Genomic DNA, 20,262 nt, shown 5'->3' on the forward strand with positions numbered 1-20,262 from the left:
CATAGATGTGTGACGTCTTTGTACTTTTTTTTTTTTTTTTTTTTTTTACCTCTTTTTCAATTCTTTTGACGAATAAACGCAGGGCTTTACATGAGATAACAATTTCCGCGGGAATTTCACTGCGTCGGTAAAACTTTGAGAGAATGTGTGTTTTACTTTTTTTTTTTTTTTTACCCAATCTGCATAAAATGTGGTCTTCAGATTTCTGATTACGTACGCAAAGCCCTAGAAATTGATGATGTTTTAAGTTAGTACTTTAAAAAAAATGTAAACCAGCAATTTCTGGAATGACAAAGTTCATCGTGAAACTAGTAATCCTCAGATATCGAATCTGTAACTCAGTGTCGAAAGTGTAATTATGTTTTTGAAATTTTGTAAAATTAGTGATTTTGGTATTTTTACATAATTATCGCATACGTACTTATAATACAACTGCTTGTAATTTTTAGGACCAAATAAGTTATATAAATATGAGAATTGAATTCCAGTCACAGAGGTTGAATGTATTAATCACAGTGTACGTAAACAAAATTATTTTCTCATTTTTATACAAACATTTATTTCATTCATAAGATAATAATTGCAGCATCAAATCTACACAGATGGTAGTCGGTCATTAGAAAAAAGAAAAAAAAAGAAATTAAAAGACAACAACAATTACTATAATATATATGTATATATCAACTCCTATTTAACATTAAAAATAAGAATTCGAAATTTTGAAATTAAAAATCAACTCTCGAAGTTTGGTGTAATGCGCATTGTTTACACGTTCTTATTATGCGTTATACGTATGAAGTTCGTTTATATGTGCGTCTTGTTCGTTGTATGAGAATGCAGATTTTTTGACTGTAAACAACTTTATACTCTACACTTAATGTCGATAACAGTAGTTTAATATAACATATGTATACGCGCCTTACAGCTGCAGTTAGTAAAGTACTACTACTAATTATGATGACTTACAACCAAACAAGAAGAAGAAAAAAAAAAAAAAAACAACAGATAATAAAAACCAAAATCGACCGTTTCTGCTGCAGTTATTTTATCTTTTCTTTTCAACTTTAAGTACATGTGTATTTCTATTATGTATGTATATGTAAAGTATATAATATTTGTTTGGTAGACAATCGAGTTTTAAATTTAAGCTTAAAACAATTATGTTATATAACGCGATATATCTGATATCTAGATACGTATTACGGTCATCAACGTATTACGTACTTGAATTTTACTTGTGTCTTCTCTGTGTAATTAACATCATTCGTAGTTATGCAACATTTATGCATCGGTCTTTCTTCACCCACCGTATAAAATATATATTTCACATTTCTATACGAATATGTGTATGCAAGCATACTGATTCATTTTCATACCGTGTATCTAGATCACTCCGTTCACACGTGATGAAGGTTTCTACCTCTGCAGAAGTCGTTAGATATTTCCTTGTTTCGTGCTTCCTGTTCACTACAACCGACAAAATCCTTATAAAACCTCGGTATGAATGCTTAATATGCTTAACCTATCGTTAAAAGAAAAAATAATCGGAAGAAAGAAAATAAAGAATGAGTAATCAGACACCTACGATGGAAAATCTAGATTCCCTGATAGAGTCACGCGTCTTGTTGAAGTTTACATAATTCTGAATACGTATACGGAATTCTTAATGTCGTCGTACTCTCGTATATTTACATGAGAAAGGCGTGAAGAGAGATGAGATGAAACAACAAAAGAAATGACAATGAATTTATACTGATCCGTTATTTTTCATTAAGGATATAATTTATGTATTTTATATATTTGAGCATTTTTCCGACGCTTGTGTGCACCTCAAACAAATTGCATTAATCCGTTTACAGTGCGCACGTATCTTGTTTTTTTTTTTCACACTCGACTGGACGTAGAGTTAGCATATTTACAGCAAGAGAATAATAGTAAAAATAATTAATTATAACAATAGAAATATAGGATAAATATTGAATCTTCTATACGCGGTTGAGGAATAAAACTGTGCACTGAAGCGTTAAAATGAAATTAGGATAACAACAATTTTCACACAATTTTTACGATACTCGACGAGCGGAGCGATTTAAAACGATTTTGATATTTCTGCAAATATTTGAAAAATATAATTTCCTCGTAAATCAATAATACAATAACATGTATTTGTGATAATATAACAACTGCAGTATCCCGATGCGCATTGCATTATATATACCTATACGTATGCATGCGTATAAGTATCTTGTATAATAAAAAATAAAATAAATAATATGTAACGTTAAAACTAAATAATTCGTGACTGAATACGTTGATTCTCGACGACGCTATTCATGCTATTCTGTATCATCGTTTGAGAATACCGAGGCGGAATCTCAATTCGAAAAGATTGAGATGTTTTCGTCCTTGTTTTTTTTTTTTTTTTTTTCTTTATCTCCAGCCTCCTCTATCTCGGTCCAAAACCGACGCTGGCACCTTGGGCGTTGGTCATTCTTTGTTCCATCGTAATGTACTGCCTGATAAGCCGCGATATTTCGTGGGCCTGTTCGGTCTGAAGTCTGGTTATACGCTGTTGCATCAAATTTCCACATTTCATATCCAAGTACAACGTCCCTTCCTCCGATTTCACCTTACGCGTCGATATTACCTCCGAGTATGGATAGTGGTACAAAGTTTCCTGAAAATTTTCATTCTTAACTTCACGATTGCTTAGGTTTTACGGATTTTCACTTTTTCATTCCGCAAATAATAATGATAATAATAATCATTTCCAGTCCGGTCATACCCTTTCGGACACGTCCCCATAAACGGAAAGCTTTTGTGGGGTGAGATAGATATGGCTTAGTGACCGTTATGCGTAGATAAAACAGTCGAATTCCACTTACGTGTGTCACCAGGTCGATAAAGTGAACACCATGTCTGTTCAGAGCCAGGATATGGTCTCCGCCCTTCTCCTTGCCCTCAGTGACTCTTTTCACAGCAAAGAAGCTCGATCCAAAAAGTGGCCACTTAGACAATATTTCTGCAAAAAAAAAAAAAGAAGTAAATACTCATTCCAACGTGTCCTCAAATAAACAGCGAGAAATCTGTCGCAAAAGATTAAGTTTTTCCCAATACTATGGCCCAAAAAAGCCCCTTTTTCATGGCAGCTACCAAACTTGTCTCATCAATCTTCAATGCAAATCACACGATAAAAGCTCACCTAGTACTTGCGCTTTACACGCAGCCGCGGTATTGTGCTGCACATTATTCCACGCCTGCTGGACCATATTGCCCCATTGTTGTGGTCGAGGTTCTCTAAGACTCAGTGCTGGTTTTGGTAGAAGGTACTTTATTTCCTTGGTAGTCGGCTCGTGGGTCATATCAGCAGCCTTGTGCAACAGTGCCGCATTCTGGGCCATGTCGTACTGAAAGTAAAACCAAGTATCGCGTGTTACAGGGCTGATAAAAAGCCTGCTTGGAGTGCCTGCGGAAGAATATTTCTCAGACTTTAGTCTCACAATCTCTGAAAAACTCACGATAATTTCCTGCGGAAGATGATCTCCGGGTATAACCAGGAGCAATCCTTCCAAATAATCAGGTGCGATTTGGTTGAAAACAACTTCTATGTACAGCGCGGCGTCCAGTCTCAGTGGATAGTACCAAACGGACCTGAAGAGGATGTGGGATCAGGGTTATAAATGTTCAAGGGTAAACGTCAGATTCTTAATTGACTCGAATGTGTTCCTCACCTGCAGAATATCAAGTAGAAGACTTGGTGGTTCTTGTGCAGCTCCGTCGTTACGTCCAGGATATATTCGTCCCTGGCTAAGGGCATCGTAAATGCGTCACCGTCGACGATGCAGTAGAGAGAAAACTCGTCCATCTCGTGAGGATTTCTGACTGATATTACGCTGCACATTTCCTCTATGACATCCTGTAGAAGAGATTTTTTTTTTTTTTTCATACGTTAAAGGCTCGAGATGTTCATAGACTTTACGCGGTAAGTACCGAAGTACTCAATAATGGTACCATCACTGAAACTTGAGATAAAATATATTTCCAAGCACTAAAATTACCTGAACGACCGTCGTGCACTTGGTGTTTATAACCCTTTCCGTTCCACCTGGTAGTCTGTAAATTTGTCGTTTGGCGTTTCTTCCAGCGCTGATGGCCATGATCTCTTCTACGCTGGGAACGTTTTTCCTGCCACCATACTTGACGGTCTTTCGAAGATTCTGAAGACAGACGGTGGCGGTGCCGTGGAAGGCTCTTCTCTTGTCGTAGGCGGCGGTCTCCAGGTACTTTATGAGATACGGCCTGAGTCCTTCGCTGCATGTGAAGTAGGCAGCAACAATGCTGAAGAGCCTCCAGCCGCGTTGACAGCTGTCAGGATTTGGGCTCTTGTTGTTCGTCGTCTGCTTCATCAGCTGACAGTAGATCTCGTCCCTCAGAAGTTCCAGTTTGTGGCAGTGCTAAAGAGGCGCAAAAGGAGAATGAAAATTTTCCGATTTTGTCCATCTTTTTTCACCCAACTCTGCAGACACTCTTTCTCACTCACCATTAGTATCGTGTAGACGCATTTCACTTCACTCATGTCGGGTGGAAGCGGCTGGTCACCCATGTACCGCATCAGACAGAGGAAACACTCGACGGCCAGGGCGCTGAGCTCGGGGTCAAGTCGAAGCAGGCTTTGCTCAATCGGAACCGGCGAGTACTTGACCAAGTCGACCTGTTCCTTCCAGGTCCACTCGGCGCCGTCCTGTTGTCCCTTGCCTTTCTTGTCCTTCTTCTTCTTGCTCTTGAGAGACTCGATCACTTTGAGGGAACCGCTGATCGAGCCATCGGCCGTCTTGAGCATCTCGAATCTGGAACAGGAATTGCCGCCTTGTTATTTTTCTCGACTTAGCGATTGTTTGCGCAGTCTCATCTCGGTTACTTTTGTAAGCCAGGCACTGTTACTGTGGGTAAATCGTGATTGCTCCACCGACTAGCTGCCACTTTACGCTGTGGCTACTCGAGGCGCTTATTTATCAACTGCCCCGTAATTAACCAAGGAAAATTGATATAATTGCCGTGCATCGACTAGAGCCTCGTAATTTTTCGAATCCCTGAAGCTCCGTGCCTCGGATGCCGGAAGCAACTTTCAACGTTCCGTGAACGGCTCTGAGCAATCAATCTCGGCGATTAAATGACTTTGAACATGAAACACGTGAGCACAATGTGATTATACGGTTCACATTTTTTTCGTACGGTACAAGCGCACGGGAATGAACAAAACGATACACAACTTTGGAACAAAAAATTCTTCTTACACGAGACGCTTGAGGCTCATCCTTTAACGATATTCACCGCTAATAATGATACTTGCTCTTGATAAATATACACCGGATACGGCTCTGTGTTCTTTGCCGTAGGAAACCGGGTGAAGAAATGAAAAGCGGTGAAATAAACTCGGAGTTTTACACCGCAGGATAAGAGAGCGACTGTCTATCCTTCTTTCACGCGAGATGTCATGCTTTCTCAACACGCGCATACGTGCATACAAAGTTATACCAAGAATAATACGAAGGGGCTCTGTTCTTGTCTTGCGTAAGGAAAGAGTAATTATAACGGACAATTCTAATTCCCTGGGTGTGAATTAATTGGAGAGAATTGACGTACAGCGAGCGGTGTCTCTTGGGCTAATTACTGGTCTTCAATTTAATTCTGGTTTTATCGCCAATGTCTATGTCTTTACGCAATTGCTCTATTCAGGAATTCCGGGTAATCAGTCTGGTGACATTTTTAACGTGAAAGCCGTGAATGGCCGGCCTCCTGCAGGCACAATAAGAAATGCGATCAACTGACGTGAACCGATACACGTTTCTTTTGCTACCCCAATTTGAAATTGTTTGAAAAAATGTAGAAAATACTGTGAATAAAAGATTGAACTACTCACTTCTCTGTGCTCTGCCGGAAGTTGAGCATTGCGTACTGCAGCAGCGAATGCTTTCCATCGTTCACCACGGGACCGCTTTCGTAGATGCTTTCTTCCTGGAGTCTTCCGCCCTCGTCGGGCTGTCGCCATTCTTGACTCTGGACGTGATTTTTTTGGTGGATATTGTTCTGCTGGCTGTTCTGATGGTTTACGTGATTGACGTGATTTCCAGTAACCATGTGGTTGTTGCCAACGTGATTTGCGAGCACGTGATTGTGGCTGTGGTTGTTGAGCTGGTTCGCCTGGCTCGCCTGGGCCACTTGATGAGTATTGGCATGACTAGCTTGCGACTGAATCGACTTTGTTATCTGAGACACGTGGTTGTCGTGATGGATCGGTTTGTGCACCGGCTTTTTCTCGATCTGAAATTAAAACGAGGAAAGGATATAATTATAAACAGATGCCTCTGAGAAATGGAAACACCTTTCTAATACTCGAGAACTCTTCTATGTTCCAAACAAGTTTCATGTCATGCATCGATTGCGGCATAATGAGCTGCAAATATTTGGGACGAGCAGCTGGTCTAAGCTGCTCGGAGCGCGTGTGCTCGGCAGCAAAAAAATTAACGTTCAAAAGTGTGAATTTGGGTTAAGTGAATCACTTGTAGCAGTGCTGAGAGGCTTAAAGACAGTCTGGCTTTGTGCATGCAAACCGCTAAAAATAATTCGCGCCAGGATGAAAGGCGAATCGAATGAATTTTCCGTACAAAGAGGATCCATGCTGTTGAAATCCGTCAGCGATGCAAGGAATGCTGCATCGAAGGAAAACGAGTTTGTATCATAAAAATAAAGCATCTTTCGTCGGCGTCTCGTAGCTCCGTTTACCGTTTACTAATGTGACATAAAATCGCCACCCGACTGGCTCGCCTGAAACATTTTTCCTTCGTCGAATACAAGAGAAAGAAGAATGAAAAAGGAGGAAATCTCAGCTTAATACGCTTCTATCTTCTCTCTCCACCCGCAACCTCGAGAAACAAGTTCCTCCAATCGTTCCGGGCACTTAGTTATAGTTGGTCCCGGTTTAACACGTCAAACTACGTCCTCCCAAGTACTAGGCATTTTTCGGGCTCGCCATCGCTCGTCGAACGGTAGAAGATGACGATGCTTAAGTGACTCTCCATCGGGTGATGGAGCATCGAAGATTCGTTAAGAATTAGGCTGCAGATATTTGGAAGATTTTTGAAAGGATTCAGAAAATCGAGCACGTCTGCAAGTCTGTACAGAAGAGTAAATCAACATCATATCTATAATTGAAATATATACCGTGAAATGGTAAACGATGATTAAATTTTAATCTGCATCAGCTCTAATCATGTTGATTATATTCACGTCCCAGATTCGCTAGCGCGCAAAGAGAAATTACTGATGTCCTGTTAATCGACGACTTGAACGAGAGAGCCTGATTATACGCACGCTTCCGAGTGCCCGAGTGTAAGGTGTGGGAATCAACGTGAAGACCTGGTGGAACATCCATTGGTGACGACCCTGACCCACATACACATCTCCGGTAATGTATGCATCGAAAGGTGTACGGTGTACAGTTAGCCCGCAGGAGGAAAATATTTCCGATAACCGGCTCCTCGTCACGCGTAAGTATATTCAAACCAGTTTACCGACTCAGGACTCCACAGGGTGCGCCAATCAAGTCCTTGCGTATCTGCACCTATCCGGAATCAGATTCGACTCAAATTGCAGACAATCTTTGACGCGATCAAAGTTGCAGGCATTCCTGAGAATGCAGGATAGAATCCGGCACCAGATTCAAGGTCGAAGCGTAGATAGATACGTTTGCCTCGTTTATTGTTTCGCAACACGATTGGCTCGACCTTTGATCCGCGATTCAACTAGCGGATAGACGCTTCTAGAGTCATACCATGATTACAGTGTGATTACGTGATCGCATCCGCGAGTATATCGACTGACAATACAGACTGCTAAACCGTCGATGACGTGCGTTAGTGCCAGCCATTTATCAACCAAAGTGTCGGGGTTTGCGACTACGTAATCACCGAGAATATAGGAAAGAGAGGGGGCAAAAATGCGACAGCACAACGTAAGTGATACACAATTGTCTCGACCTGATAGCTCTTAACCTTCTCATCCAATTTCCTGAGGGTCTCCTGGATGGTGGATAGCGTCTTGTCGTTGTTGACCTTGTCGTCCGAGTGAAGTTCGTTCTGTGCTCTGAGCTCTTCGAACCTCTTCAGGATCTCTCTGACGCTCAGTTTGCTGCCATCGGCGTTCTCCTCGGCGATCGTTTCCATCTTCGACAATTTTCTGTCCCCGTTAGACTTTGCGGCGAGTTGTTCGCTGCTGTAAAAGTCCTTAATCAGCCCTTCCAATCGCAGCTCTTCAATGGTCGGCTGTTTCTGAGGTGGACTGATCGAGCGATGTTCCAACATCTGGAGCTCACCTGCATGAGCGGAATACTCGATCCTCGACGACTTCCTCGAGGCGTTATTGTCCACCATTCCACTATTGTTGTTATTGTTATTGATCAAGTTATTCTGACCATTTCTCGAAGCCTGCCTCAAGCAGCCTTCTTCCTGTCTGAGCTGCTCGATGGTCGGTTGTTTGGTCGTCCGGTTGGATGCAGGCGGATTTTTGTTCGCCTGAGAAAGAGGATTCAGGAAGGACCTCTGCTCGAGCTTTGTAACGTCGATCCGCGGGATGTTTTCGTAGTCAAATCTCTGCTGCAGTGCATCCTTCTGCGCGATCTTCGCCTTTGTCGTATCGTTTCTCAGGTTCATTGCAGCGGTTGGAACGACGCCTTGATTCGGGGTCGCAAGGACATTCGACATCTTAACCGGCCTCTGCACGTTCCTGTTCAGGTCAACCAGCGGCACCTTGTCACTTTGGCCGTTAGGCTTGGCTTCTGTCTTCTTCTTCCCCTCATCCTTGGAGAAAAATCTGATGAACCTGCTCTGCGAGGAGGCCTCGGTGATGACGTCGTACTTGGGCCTCGGGACCTTGTCGAAGCTGGTGGAATTCTTCTCCAAAAAAGCCCCCGAATCATCGGTGTGGCCATATTCGTCGCTGCTTGAGTCAGACTCCGAGGACTTAACGAGCAGGCTGTCGGGCGAGTTGGTCTTGCGGTCCTCGTCCGATACGCTTCTGAAGTCTCTGTCGAACCTCGTCGCGTAACTCCGGAAGTTCCCCTTATGCTGGTTAACCTTCGAGTCGTAATTCTCGTAATGCTTCCGGTAGTCATCTTCAACCCTTCCAAACTTCTCCTCGATCACCTTCCGCTCATTCTTCCTGTCCTTTCGCGTCTCCTCCTCGCGTCTCACATCGTTCACTTCGAACCTCCTGAGCAGCCCGGATCTCTTCCCGAATCCTTGACTGTAGCTGAATGGCTTTGGTTCAATTCGACGATGCTCGTTCTCTACCGATTCAGAGTGATCGGTGAACTGGCTTAGGATCTCAGGTCGGTGCTTCTGGCGACGTCTCAGCGTCGTTGGCAGTTCTGCCCAGTTTCTAGACAGCTTCCGTGAAAACACACCTTCCGAGTCCGCCACTTCTCGCTCCATCATTATCGCACTGTTTTCTACTCTGCTTACTCCACTTTGAACACTTTATTCTCTGGACTCACTGTCATTTTCCCGCACTTTGTTCATGTTCGCTAATCTCTTACACTGTTTTACTATTTCGTTTCTCAAGGGACTGAGCAAGGTCTTCCGCTACCTGAAGAGCATGCAGACGTGAGTCGCACGTCGTTAAGAAAGGAAGAACCAGAAAAGACATCAGCTTTCAGGATGCAGAAGCCACTCACTCAGTACCTTAAAGTAATTTAGAATTCAAAATTATAGTGCTTAAAAGTTAGTCGCCCTTCAAGTTTTCACTTGCGGGTTAACGGCCGCAGAATGTCGGTAATTAATTTACGGGATGAATTTTTTCCCTTCTTTGTGTTTGTTAAATCGTGTTATTAACGAGGTTCTCGCGCGCTCGAAACCAAGGGAATAATACTTGTTCAACAATAGCGTGTAGGCGGTAGTTCGCTTCGAGTGAAAAAGGAAAGATCACGAGCCCGTTTTTTTTTCTCTCTGCTCCTCTTTTTTCCCCTCTCTTTTAAAATGCTCTAGTAGACTGTTATTTAGACGGTATTACAGTAGCTTCTACGGCCGCGAGACTCAATGGAGATTATGCGTGTCTCGTGTACTAAAAGTGAAGTTGTAATCGCAGTCGTTGAGACTCGTTTTTATTTCAAGAAAGTTAACGTATTATATATATATATATATATCTACGCCTTTCTCATTCAACGTAAAAGAAATGGATGCCAACGAAGATGAGAAGCAGCTATACTGTCCTATACTGTAACCCCACGTTAATTGTAATTAGGATCATATATGATTGTTCCTGCTTTTCAGAGGATCCCACAACCACTACGCATACGATGGTAGTAAGTACCATCAGATTCTCACGCTGAGACCACTTTCATAGATTCGAGATTGCGTACCTCCTTGTTACTAACGTTAGACCATAGATATCACGCTGACGATGGGATGGGGCGAATTCGTAATAATCCTACGCTGACCATTGTTGGGCTTATCGCGTGAGTGATTAATTCATTAATTCACATTTTCATTTCCATATATACATCAAGTAGCCAAAGCAAATGAATTCCATTCTTGATCATCCGAAGGCTGTTCCTAATTCCCAAGTATTTTCTTTGTAAATATCTTTAATTAACGTCCGTTTTGTCCTTGTGACAGATTGGAGCAAATATATCCAAGACCCGGAAACTAGGCGCATTGATAAAAAGGCACAAGTCGACTGTAAACCTGACGTTAATTCAAACAACAAACCGTGACAGGACCTTATAGAATAAATAACGGAATCAACAAAGCAATTGATTTTCGAATAAAAACTGTGTCAACCAGTAGATCAACTTTGTCCTGTTCTTGTTCGTTTTAAAATCGACTAACCTGCGATCTGTCTTTCTAATCCGTTTCAAATCGGCAGTGCAGTTGATCGATCAGATTCTGAAGATCGAAAATCGCGAATCGACATCAGCGGTAATGATTTCTATTTCACAAACTCACGGAGGATGGTCATCTGGACTTTAACACGTTTAACAACGTGTAGCAAAAACAGTCTACATACGACCTTCATGCCAACATGCCAATTGGTCTGACCTCATGAAGTCAGCAGCCAGAGATTCTTACACAAAGATTTGTTTTTCACACTTTTGGTACAATTCAAGGACAAGCGGGTGGCTGGCCAACGAAACGAACAAACAAGCCGAAGATTAGTCGAGCAAAAAGAACTAGGCGGCAAAAAGAATTTATCATAATAATTATTCGCAATCGATTTTCTAATCGCGAGGCCAGGCGCGATGGCGAAGCCAACAAAATCGGTGTGGACAAATGCAAGTAACCTGAAACGTGCTCCGACGCATTTTACCTGGGCGATAAGTGACTGGTTACGGCTAGCTGGTTAGAAAAATATCATAACAACGGCCAGAGCGGCGTTACATGAGGTATAAAGAGATTAGCATCGACCCGTGAGGTAAGAAATCGGTTTCTCCGCAGCTACAGAGGCTGACTTCTGACGAAATCTTTTAACAGGACCTCCCGCCCGCACTGTGGTCCATTATTCTGACTCATTCTTCCCCCGCAGAGATCTTACGGCTGTGGCGTCTCGAAACCACACAATCAGCTGATTCATGAGATAATCGTTAGAGCAGCGAAGCCGCGGGATCAAAGCAGGATTAAATCGACCGATAGTTCGGGAAAAGCCAGACGATTTTTCGCACCGGTTATATCGGAGTTCGTTATAAATTCGCAATAAGAAGAAACTCTTCGATACACGTCAGATTTCAGTTTTTTAACTCCTTTTCGCGGGATCGAGTATGTTCAATTTGTGTAAATTCATTCTCAATCGTTCCACTTATAGCGCTGATAATTTGCACGCAATTCAAACTAAATTGCTGATCTATTAGCAGCGGCCATTCTCGCTCTGCGAACTTCCGTGTTTAATATACATCGATTTAATCGCGCAACTTTGATCGCCGTATTTCTTTTTTAGAAATTTCAACTCACGCCGAGGTGATTTCACGTAAAAATCGGTAAGCCCGATGGCCTTCGAATCGAGACCTACATGTTGCTTGTCCGCAACCTGATCATAAGGATCGATAAAATCCGTACATAAAGATTCCTAGGAAAATTTTCAAATTACTTTGAACAGTTACGCGATCGTCGAATAATCGAACCACCCAAATACGTATTTCCTAAAATCACTCAACAACCGTTCCTCACACGACACTCTCACTTCACTTTTGGCATCGGGAAACGATCGGCTCCGTATATCGACTGTCAGTTCGAATTACAAGGTATCGATATCACCACCTAGTGTATACCACAATATCACCTACACTTTTGTCACCAAAAGTCCAAAGACGAACGGCAGATGTTCACACTAGTCTGCACCACTATAACGAAGGATAACGATTCTCCAAGGATCGACGACGATCTCTCTAACGCAGAGATACCGAAGCGGTTCACCTGTGGGCATAAACACCTGACGGACAGCCGGACCGTTTGCCGAGTGTCTGGTGTTCGGGCGGAAAGCCTTCACGAGACTGATATCTGGGTCAGGCCCCGCTGCTCCGAAGCCGGGCCTCCCCAGGCCCCTCCATTATCCTTCCTGTCCCTAACCGTCCGCACCTCCCGCTTCTCTCGGGGGAGGAGAAGAGCAACTTCACCCCAAAAACGAAGGCAATGCGTCCTGAATTCCTCCACCCGTTCCCGTGCAAGTCCCGTGTAAAAGAAAAACTGTTTCACCAATTTAACTGTTTGTTGCAAATACATGTAACATTAAGCCGAGTTAATTGGCGAGGAATTTATCAGGCTATATCGGATTGACGTACGAATTTATTCATGTTATTATTCGTTTATGCTTCGATTCCCTTCTAAGGTTTTTTGTTTCCCTTTTTCATACGTGGAATTGTAGACTGCAGCGGCGTAATTAGAACCGATCCTCTAATGATACCGTTTGCGTTTACCAGATCATCCTGCAATCGCGTTTTACAACGACCTGATTCGTCAATGGTGGCAAAGAATTAGACTCATTTCGTAAGATCGACGGATCGATTTCTCGTATCGGTTATGCAGCGTGAGAAGAAACCACGCGACCTTCGATTAGAATACGTCATAATGGGAGCAAAAGTCGACGAACCGATCGATGTATCAATAAATTTGATCACTCATTGTTATCACTTTCGGCAATCATCGAAACGGTCCTAAGGTACAAACTTTTTAAAATCGCTTTGTAATTGCCGATCAATTTGCTTAATTACTGTGTTCTAGTTTTTCGTACCTGAACATTCGAAAATTTTATCTTATTAAAACATCTACGCGAGATTTATTTGCTTTGGTATTTTATCTGCTACAATTATATCGACTTTACTTTTTCTTTTCAAGCGTTATCTGCGCTCACTATTTCACGTCTACATAAAACCGAACCACTTAAGACATATTTGCATAAAACGGATTTTGCAACAGTTTTTCGTCATTGGAGACAACCAGGAGTCAAACTCTGTGCGGTCTGCTGGTAAACTAATATTGTAGCTGGTGTCTAACCGCCGTTTTACATGCAGTAACCACAGAGTAGTCATTGCATCATAGCGTCACGTTAATTTTATAATTAAACAAGATAATTAATTTTCGTACCCTACAGGCAATTTAAACACGCGGATTTTTAAACTCCTATTACGAAGTTTTCGAGAAGGTTTTGCTCAAAAGTGACATCGTATTCCGTCCTCCGTGTAATCTGCCGAAAGTTACGCTAAAACAGTTCTCACTCGAAAACTATAAAAAAGAAACGTGAACCGCATATGCGCGTGACATAAACGAAAGATTTCTAGTTCCTGGACGTGCGTCGCTAGAAGGCGAGTCTTCCTCATTGCACGACACTCGCATCAATCAGGTGGCTAAATTATCGGCGAGAAGAAATTCGAATGTCTTATACAGGCAGCGATACGTGCTGCTTCAATCATAAGCAACGAATTTGAATTAATTACCTTATACACTGTTCGTCGGTCTTTTACAAGATTCATCTCTGTCCAGTTTATGATCGTAATTAATTCTCTGGTCAAATACAGGACCTTGGCACTGAATCCTAAATAAGCAATACGTAAATCACAGAAATAATTATTTGCAAAAGTGATAGGCAGATGTAACGTAATTTTTCGTATTTGAAGAAATGAAATCAATTTGCGGTTACCAGGAAATAAAAAAAATAAAAAATCATCAAGTTTACGGAAAGTGTTTGGTTTCCTCATTTCAAACTCAGTTCACGTGAAACAAAAATAGAATTTTGATATTTCAAGGAATCTCTACAGCTTGGTGACTCGGGTTAAAAGAAAAACAAGAAACGAAAAAAAAAAAAAATTGGAAACATACTTGCACTCCTGATCATTTTTGGTAGTTGATCCGCGTAGCGTGCGAGATACGTGATCGATGCGTTTCATTTTCTTGCATCGTTTGTATGGTTTCTGGTGAATCTTTTGTACGCATTGTATCAGCGAAATTGATTATTTATTTCTGTTTTGTATTGACAAAGTAAAAAGGTCGAGAATGCGATCGGTGCAAAGCTTTCTTTAATTAGTGTACACGATGTACGTTACGTCTACACTGCAAAAGCAGTCGCAGCAGAGCCATGCGTGCCGGTATAAACGGCGGGCTTTCCATTCTTAAGATACGCGTCTGAAATGATAATCAACATCGGGGATTACAAACTCGTTTTGCCCCGAGGGCTGCCCTCGCCTCTCGTTGCAGCAGCAGAGGAGCTGGATAAACTCGATCGAGAAAGCCGAATATCATCAACCTTTTACTCACGCTTCATTTAGATCGGAGGGCATACGTACTTCACAGGCACCCTCGTCTCATCTATGCGGCTAATTCTACGGCCAAAGAGAAATGAAAAAGAAAAAGATAATAAGAAAAAGGAAAAAGTGAAAGGAGAGGGTTCAAAATCTAGTTAGGAAAACGGGCGCCCTCGTCACACGCATCCTGGGCCTCAAAAGTCAACTGGTCGGTCCCAAAATGCCTCAGGTATATTTTCAAGGTAGGTACCCATAACGCACTCCGTTGTCCACCAGGATAAGTCGCGCTCACCGACAAAGGGAAATGCATCAGGCTTGTCCTGTCCCAATACACGTCAGTGTTTCCCTCCGACTTTTCTTTTTTTTCTTTATCTTTTTATTTATTTATTTATTTTCATTTTTTTTTACCTCATTTTTTATTTCTCATTTTTTTTCACGTTACGTCGAAACGCTATACGCGACCTATCTCACCGAAAGTAGAAGGGACAAAAACTCGAGGAGCGGACATGCGTCTGGTCTAGCCTCTAGCCGACGAACTATTCCGAGAAATATGCAAACACACATGCCAGGCGCAAGTCGTGATGTGGACAGACTTTGAAAAATTTTTCTACCTTTTCTTCACCGTTTTTTTATTCATTTTCAGTCCCTTCAGCTCCCTTTTTCCCCCCTTTCTATCCTTTTTTATTCGTTTCTCGTTTGATCGCTTTGTCTGTGTGCGCTTACCTCGATTGCAGGTGACGGAATTACGATTCTCAACACGAAACATCGCAGGGACTTGGATAATAATAGCTGCATTGATGCAGGCATGAGAGAAGAGTCAAAGAGTCGTGGAAATTTTACTTTACAATCGGTCTGTGCTAAGCATTTGCCTAGGCTGCATACATCATAATTTTGAACCGCCAAAGACGGAGATTCCTATTCTGATTTATTCTTATTACGATTCTTCTTCTTCTTCTTCTTCTTCTTGTTTGCAGTAGGCAAACGGCATCTCTAAGAACGGGACGATACCGTGACCGTTATCGAAACTAGAGTAGCCACATTATAATCGCCGAGGCATCATCTGCATACGTTATTTTTCTTTTCTTTTCTTTTTTATTTCCTTTAAAATATACATATGTGGATAATTTGACGCGCTGATTACACGTCAACACTACAAACCGTGGAGTAAATCGAGGTATCAGCGCGAGCCGGTTTCATTTTTTGCGAAAAGGAGTATATCGAAGTGGCTAATTTACCGCAAATTGATATCGCAGTTTGCTATTGACAACGTGGCCATGACTCGATACAAAACCTGCGGTACGACGCAGCATTCCTTTACGACGATTTATGTATCATTTTATATTCATTTCTTAAGTTATTCAGAAAACAGGAATTATAGGGAATCCAACGATAATGACGTTTCACAGTTTTGTCTCTATACACTTCTACCTTACTTCACTACATTATTATCGTCCGGATTTTTTCTAATTCCTTATAGCGAAGAGTTTAAGATATATACCTGCGCTTCGGAGTCACGAGCGCGACTTTAGGATACACGCGCTCGTGAATAACAGATACGAACCATAAACGGGTGAACCGTGCATCGCGTTGGAATAAATGGTCGGTTACTGCAACTGACCACAACGCAAAGTGCAGTTCATTTACAGCCAACCAGCTGCAGTGCAGCGGTGGCGATGGACATATGCATATATGTATCATGTGTACATAGTACATACCGATGCAGGAAATAATTATGAGCATTACAAGTGCAGTTGGTAGGTGCCGTTGTGATTATATATATATATATATATATATTGTAGATGTACACAGGTATATGCGGCTAGAGGATATAATGAAAAGATATGGCAGCTTTCCTACGATCTTCTTCGATATTTTTTCTTATTTCTTCCTCGTTATTTATTTTTTTTCTGCAAATACCTCAACACTTGGCGTATAACGCACGTGCACGTCAAGCAGCGTGCCTTTCTTTTTCAGTTTTGAAAGGAGAACGCCGATTGACTTATATACCTACCATGGAATGCTGCAGAAATCCGACTTCTCACTATTTTTGCGTGATAAAATTTCCTGACTTTCCCTCTATTTTTCAGCACTGATACTTCATTAGCTCAATCTATTAGTTGTCTGGTTCAAATTGGTCTGAAAAGACAGATTTTCGTCCAAAAAAAAAATTGCAAACTTTCCACATTGTAAAAAAAAGTTGCGGAAGATTATATCTATACCTACGCGAATGGTAGGTATAATAAATTGAGCTGGCACGTGATGATAGGTACATTCATATTGATATACCGTGTTCCGATCACTTCTGGCATGGTTTGTTTCAAGTATGTAGAGCAATTATCATTTCCGTATACATTTGCGGGTTAGGACTGCGTTTTTTCTACACGGTAAGTGTGGTCTAGATTTCTATTTCATTGCTGCGCATCTCTTACAAGTGCAGCTCACTTCACAATTCCTGTCAAGGAATTACACCTTGCATATAAGACTGCAGAAAAAATGCAATAGGATAATGCCAGAATTGTTGAACTTTATTACTCTGAAAACATTATAGACGCACGGGTCTATAAATTGTGGTTCAATGCTCGAGAAAATCCGAACACACTTAGTTCCCCTTCATTATTACAGTAAGAAGCATACCGACTTAAGGATTTACTCCATACTTCGCTGACTCTAATTAACGTTACGTGTACGCCTACTTTACGTACTAATTGAATTTTTCGGCCAATGATTTTTAGCGCATTGTCCTAGTTTACTTGTCCTGCATCCGCGAGGCAAGGATGAAGCATTAAATCTCAAAGTAGACACAAATTATAGTTAAACCTATGAAATCTGTAACTCGGTGCGAAAATTTCACGAGGTCCTTTAGTCCGTAGTTCTGTTCTCCTTCGTTTTACGGCGTTTTTGTCCCTGATTCGATAACTAGACTATTCGCCTCGTTTTTGCGCGATTTCTAATTCCGTAATATACGTAAAACTCGCGAAACAAAACCCAGCAACGTATAATTGCTGGAGCAAAACGCAAGAGGAGAAGATCTATCGACGATGGGTGAAGGGTCACGCATGGTGTATGAGTAATGAGTATTCAAATCCCTCATATCACGCGTTTAAGAAATGCTCTTACGATATGCAGTAGTAGCTGAAATATCCCGAGGCCGTGGATTAAAACGGAATGCGGTTGATTGCTGCGTGCGGTTACGTTAGTCGGGTGGATCTTTTTTGCCCCTTAATTATTTTCATTTCTCTCCTTCGTTTTTCTTCTTCTTTTCCTTTTCGTAACGTCTCTACGGTTCGAGGCCGAACCTATAAGCTTGCGCGTTCTTAGAGCAGAAGAAGGTAAAATACTCAGGGACAGACGGCACGGGACGTCCTTCCTGCACCCAACGAACGGATGGAATCGGGGACCCTCTTTTCCTCCACGCTTCGACGGTCCCAAAAGTGAGGACCATGTCCGTGACGCCTAACAATTTATTTCCTCAAGAGACAGGTGTGCCTTCACCCTCTTAGTCGGGGTCCTGTGTGAGCGGAACTGACCCGCTGCTCACAAGTCGTGTTACTACGACCTTTTACGAAAAAGGAAAATGTGCGTGGAGGAAGGAGTATAAATAGAATTTATAGAATAGTTAGGAATTAGGAATAATATTAATTATTTCGATTGTTCCCTCCGTATTTTTGCACACTTTTATACTATACCTGTTGCATTCGTTTTTGCAACACTTCAAAAGTCTTTGTTATTGAAATCTATTTAAGTTCGAGGTGTTTCGCAATTATATTATTATTACTGCATCGCGAGCGTTGCAAATCTTTGCGCGTTTTGTGATGATTATTCATCGTTAGATTTGTTTTGTGATCATTATATGTATACGGGATGTAGCCGCAAGTATATAACTGTATAAATTGCACATCCCACAAACGATGTATGTGTACTACTTTCGTCGCGGTAGCTGCATCAGCCGTAAAGATGATGCACTGCGAAGATTTAATACTGCGTCAACATCGTGTTACCTGTACCAATGGAAGAACACTGCGGCCTTGGACTTGAGTAAAATCCACGTCACATCCTTCCGCTTCATTATGCGCGTTCAACATATTCAATCGCGAAGTTGTGCGCACCGGAGGAATCGTCGCAGATTCGCAGTAAATTTCTGCGCAGTTTGAGCAATCGCAAAAACGATACTTGATAAGGCAAAATGTCGAACGATTGGATAAAAAAAAAATTAGGTATTGATAGGAACTAACTCGAAGTTCTTGAAAATTATCTTCTATGAAGATTGCAGCTTGTAGTATACGTGAAAAAGCTTTTTGTATTTACAGAAATCATTCTTTATCGTAAAAAGTTGATGAGATAAAGTCCTTCGAAATATACTTCTGAACAAATTTTTGATCCTTTTGTGACCATGTAAATGGATAAATACGTTGTTTTTTCACGCATGAAATAAAAAGTTAATCAAAAAATTCTGGGTAGATGTAACGGTAACAATTACTACGTGTGAATTCTAACTTCAAATGATGAAGAAAAGAAACCTTTTTTTGCACGATGATCATTCAGGGTACGTCTAACAGCTTGTTCACAGCGGGTGGTAATGCGAGCGCAAAGAATCGGTACGAAGAAGCTTCATGTGCCTGGAGTAGCAACGTCTTAGTCTTTGTTCGAGAGTCTGCTAGAGTGTGCAACATTCAACAACGTCTGCAGCGCAGAGAGGAGTGTGCAGATTCGCAAGATCCTGACAGAAGGAGCGACGTCAACGGGGGCCGGAAGTACTTTGACTTGCTAATGGGATGGCAATTATCTGTCTGCACACATTGCGCGAAGATGCTAGTGTGAGTGTTGAAAAGAAGCACCTGGAGTACCTGGCCGAAATTTTTGCGCGACATTCGCCGATTTGTATGATGATTCTCGGCGGCTTCCTGCTAATTGCGATCTCTAACAACGGCGATTAGTTTTTGCAGCGTTGCGGTCGGTGGAAGGAAAGTAGCGGAGCGTATATTTAAAGGCGATTCATGAAGGTAACTGGTAGGTCGAGACTATCAGCAACGAGTTATTGAAGTGTAAGTTATGGTCTTGGCGATAATTTTCACGGGCATACGCAACGTTAAGTGTCGCCTGATCAGCGAGAGAGTTGATTGCTCTCGTATCTCCGGGATCTGGGTATAAGCATACACGCACTTCCGCGTCTAGTTAACTTCCTTAATGGATTAACGCACTCTGTGTCTGCTGGTCTGTGGAAGTGCAGCAGCAGCAGCAGCATTAACAGACTCGACGACGAGTTTCATAGATCAGAATCCCGTTCACCGCGCCTTTTAAATTGTCATACTTACTTGTTAAATAAATCCTGTTTCTAGTTGTGAGCACTCGTGGTGCTCGCGCCCGGTTTCACTTGTTAGAGCAACCGCAGAAATCTTTTTGCGATACGTATAGTCAAACCTCCCCTCATCGTCTGTAACCCGTTGTGAGGTGAGCCTAACTCTCGGCATTCCGATGTCAAT

At 41.9% G+C, this 20,262-nt stretch overlaps 1 protein-coding gene across 3 annotated transcripts in view; it reads right to left on the bottom strand.

Annotated features, from left to right (window-relative positions):
• Positions 1-1,887: 1,887 nt before the first annotated feature.
• The window catches only part of LOC124405799 (unconventional myosin-XV), a 53,221-nt gene continuing 34,846 nt past the window's right edge, over positions 1,888-20,262 (bottom strand). For all 3 annotated transcript variants that reach the window (XM_046881010.1, XM_046881011.1, XM_046881009.1), the window contains 8 exons: positions 5,921-6,321; positions 4,541-4,847; positions 4,059-4,454; positions 3,732-3,916; positions 3,519-3,651; positions 3,203-3,407; positions 2,886-3,022; positions 1,888-2,677 (listed from right to left, as the gene is read on the bottom strand). In XM_046881010.1, the coding sequence (XP_046736966.1) occupies positions 2,447-2,677; positions 2,886-3,022; positions 3,203-3,407; positions 3,519-3,651; positions 3,732-3,916; positions 4,059-4,454; positions 4,541-4,847; positions 5,921-6,321 (1,995 nt within the window). In that variant the 3' untranslated portion in view covers positions 1,888-2,446. The remainder of the gene's footprint in view (positions 2,678-2,885; positions 3,023-3,202; positions 3,408-3,518; positions 3,652-3,731; positions 3,917-4,058; positions 4,455-4,540; positions 4,848-5,920; positions 6,322-20,262) is intronic.

This window comes from Diprion similis, chromosome 4, assembly GCF_021155765.1.
Source record: "Diprion similis isolate iyDipSimi1 chromosome 4, iyDipSimi1.1, whole genome shotgun sequence".
NCBI classification, from domain to species: Eukaryota; Metazoa; Arthropoda; class Insecta; order Hymenoptera; family Diprionidae; genus Diprion; species Diprion similis.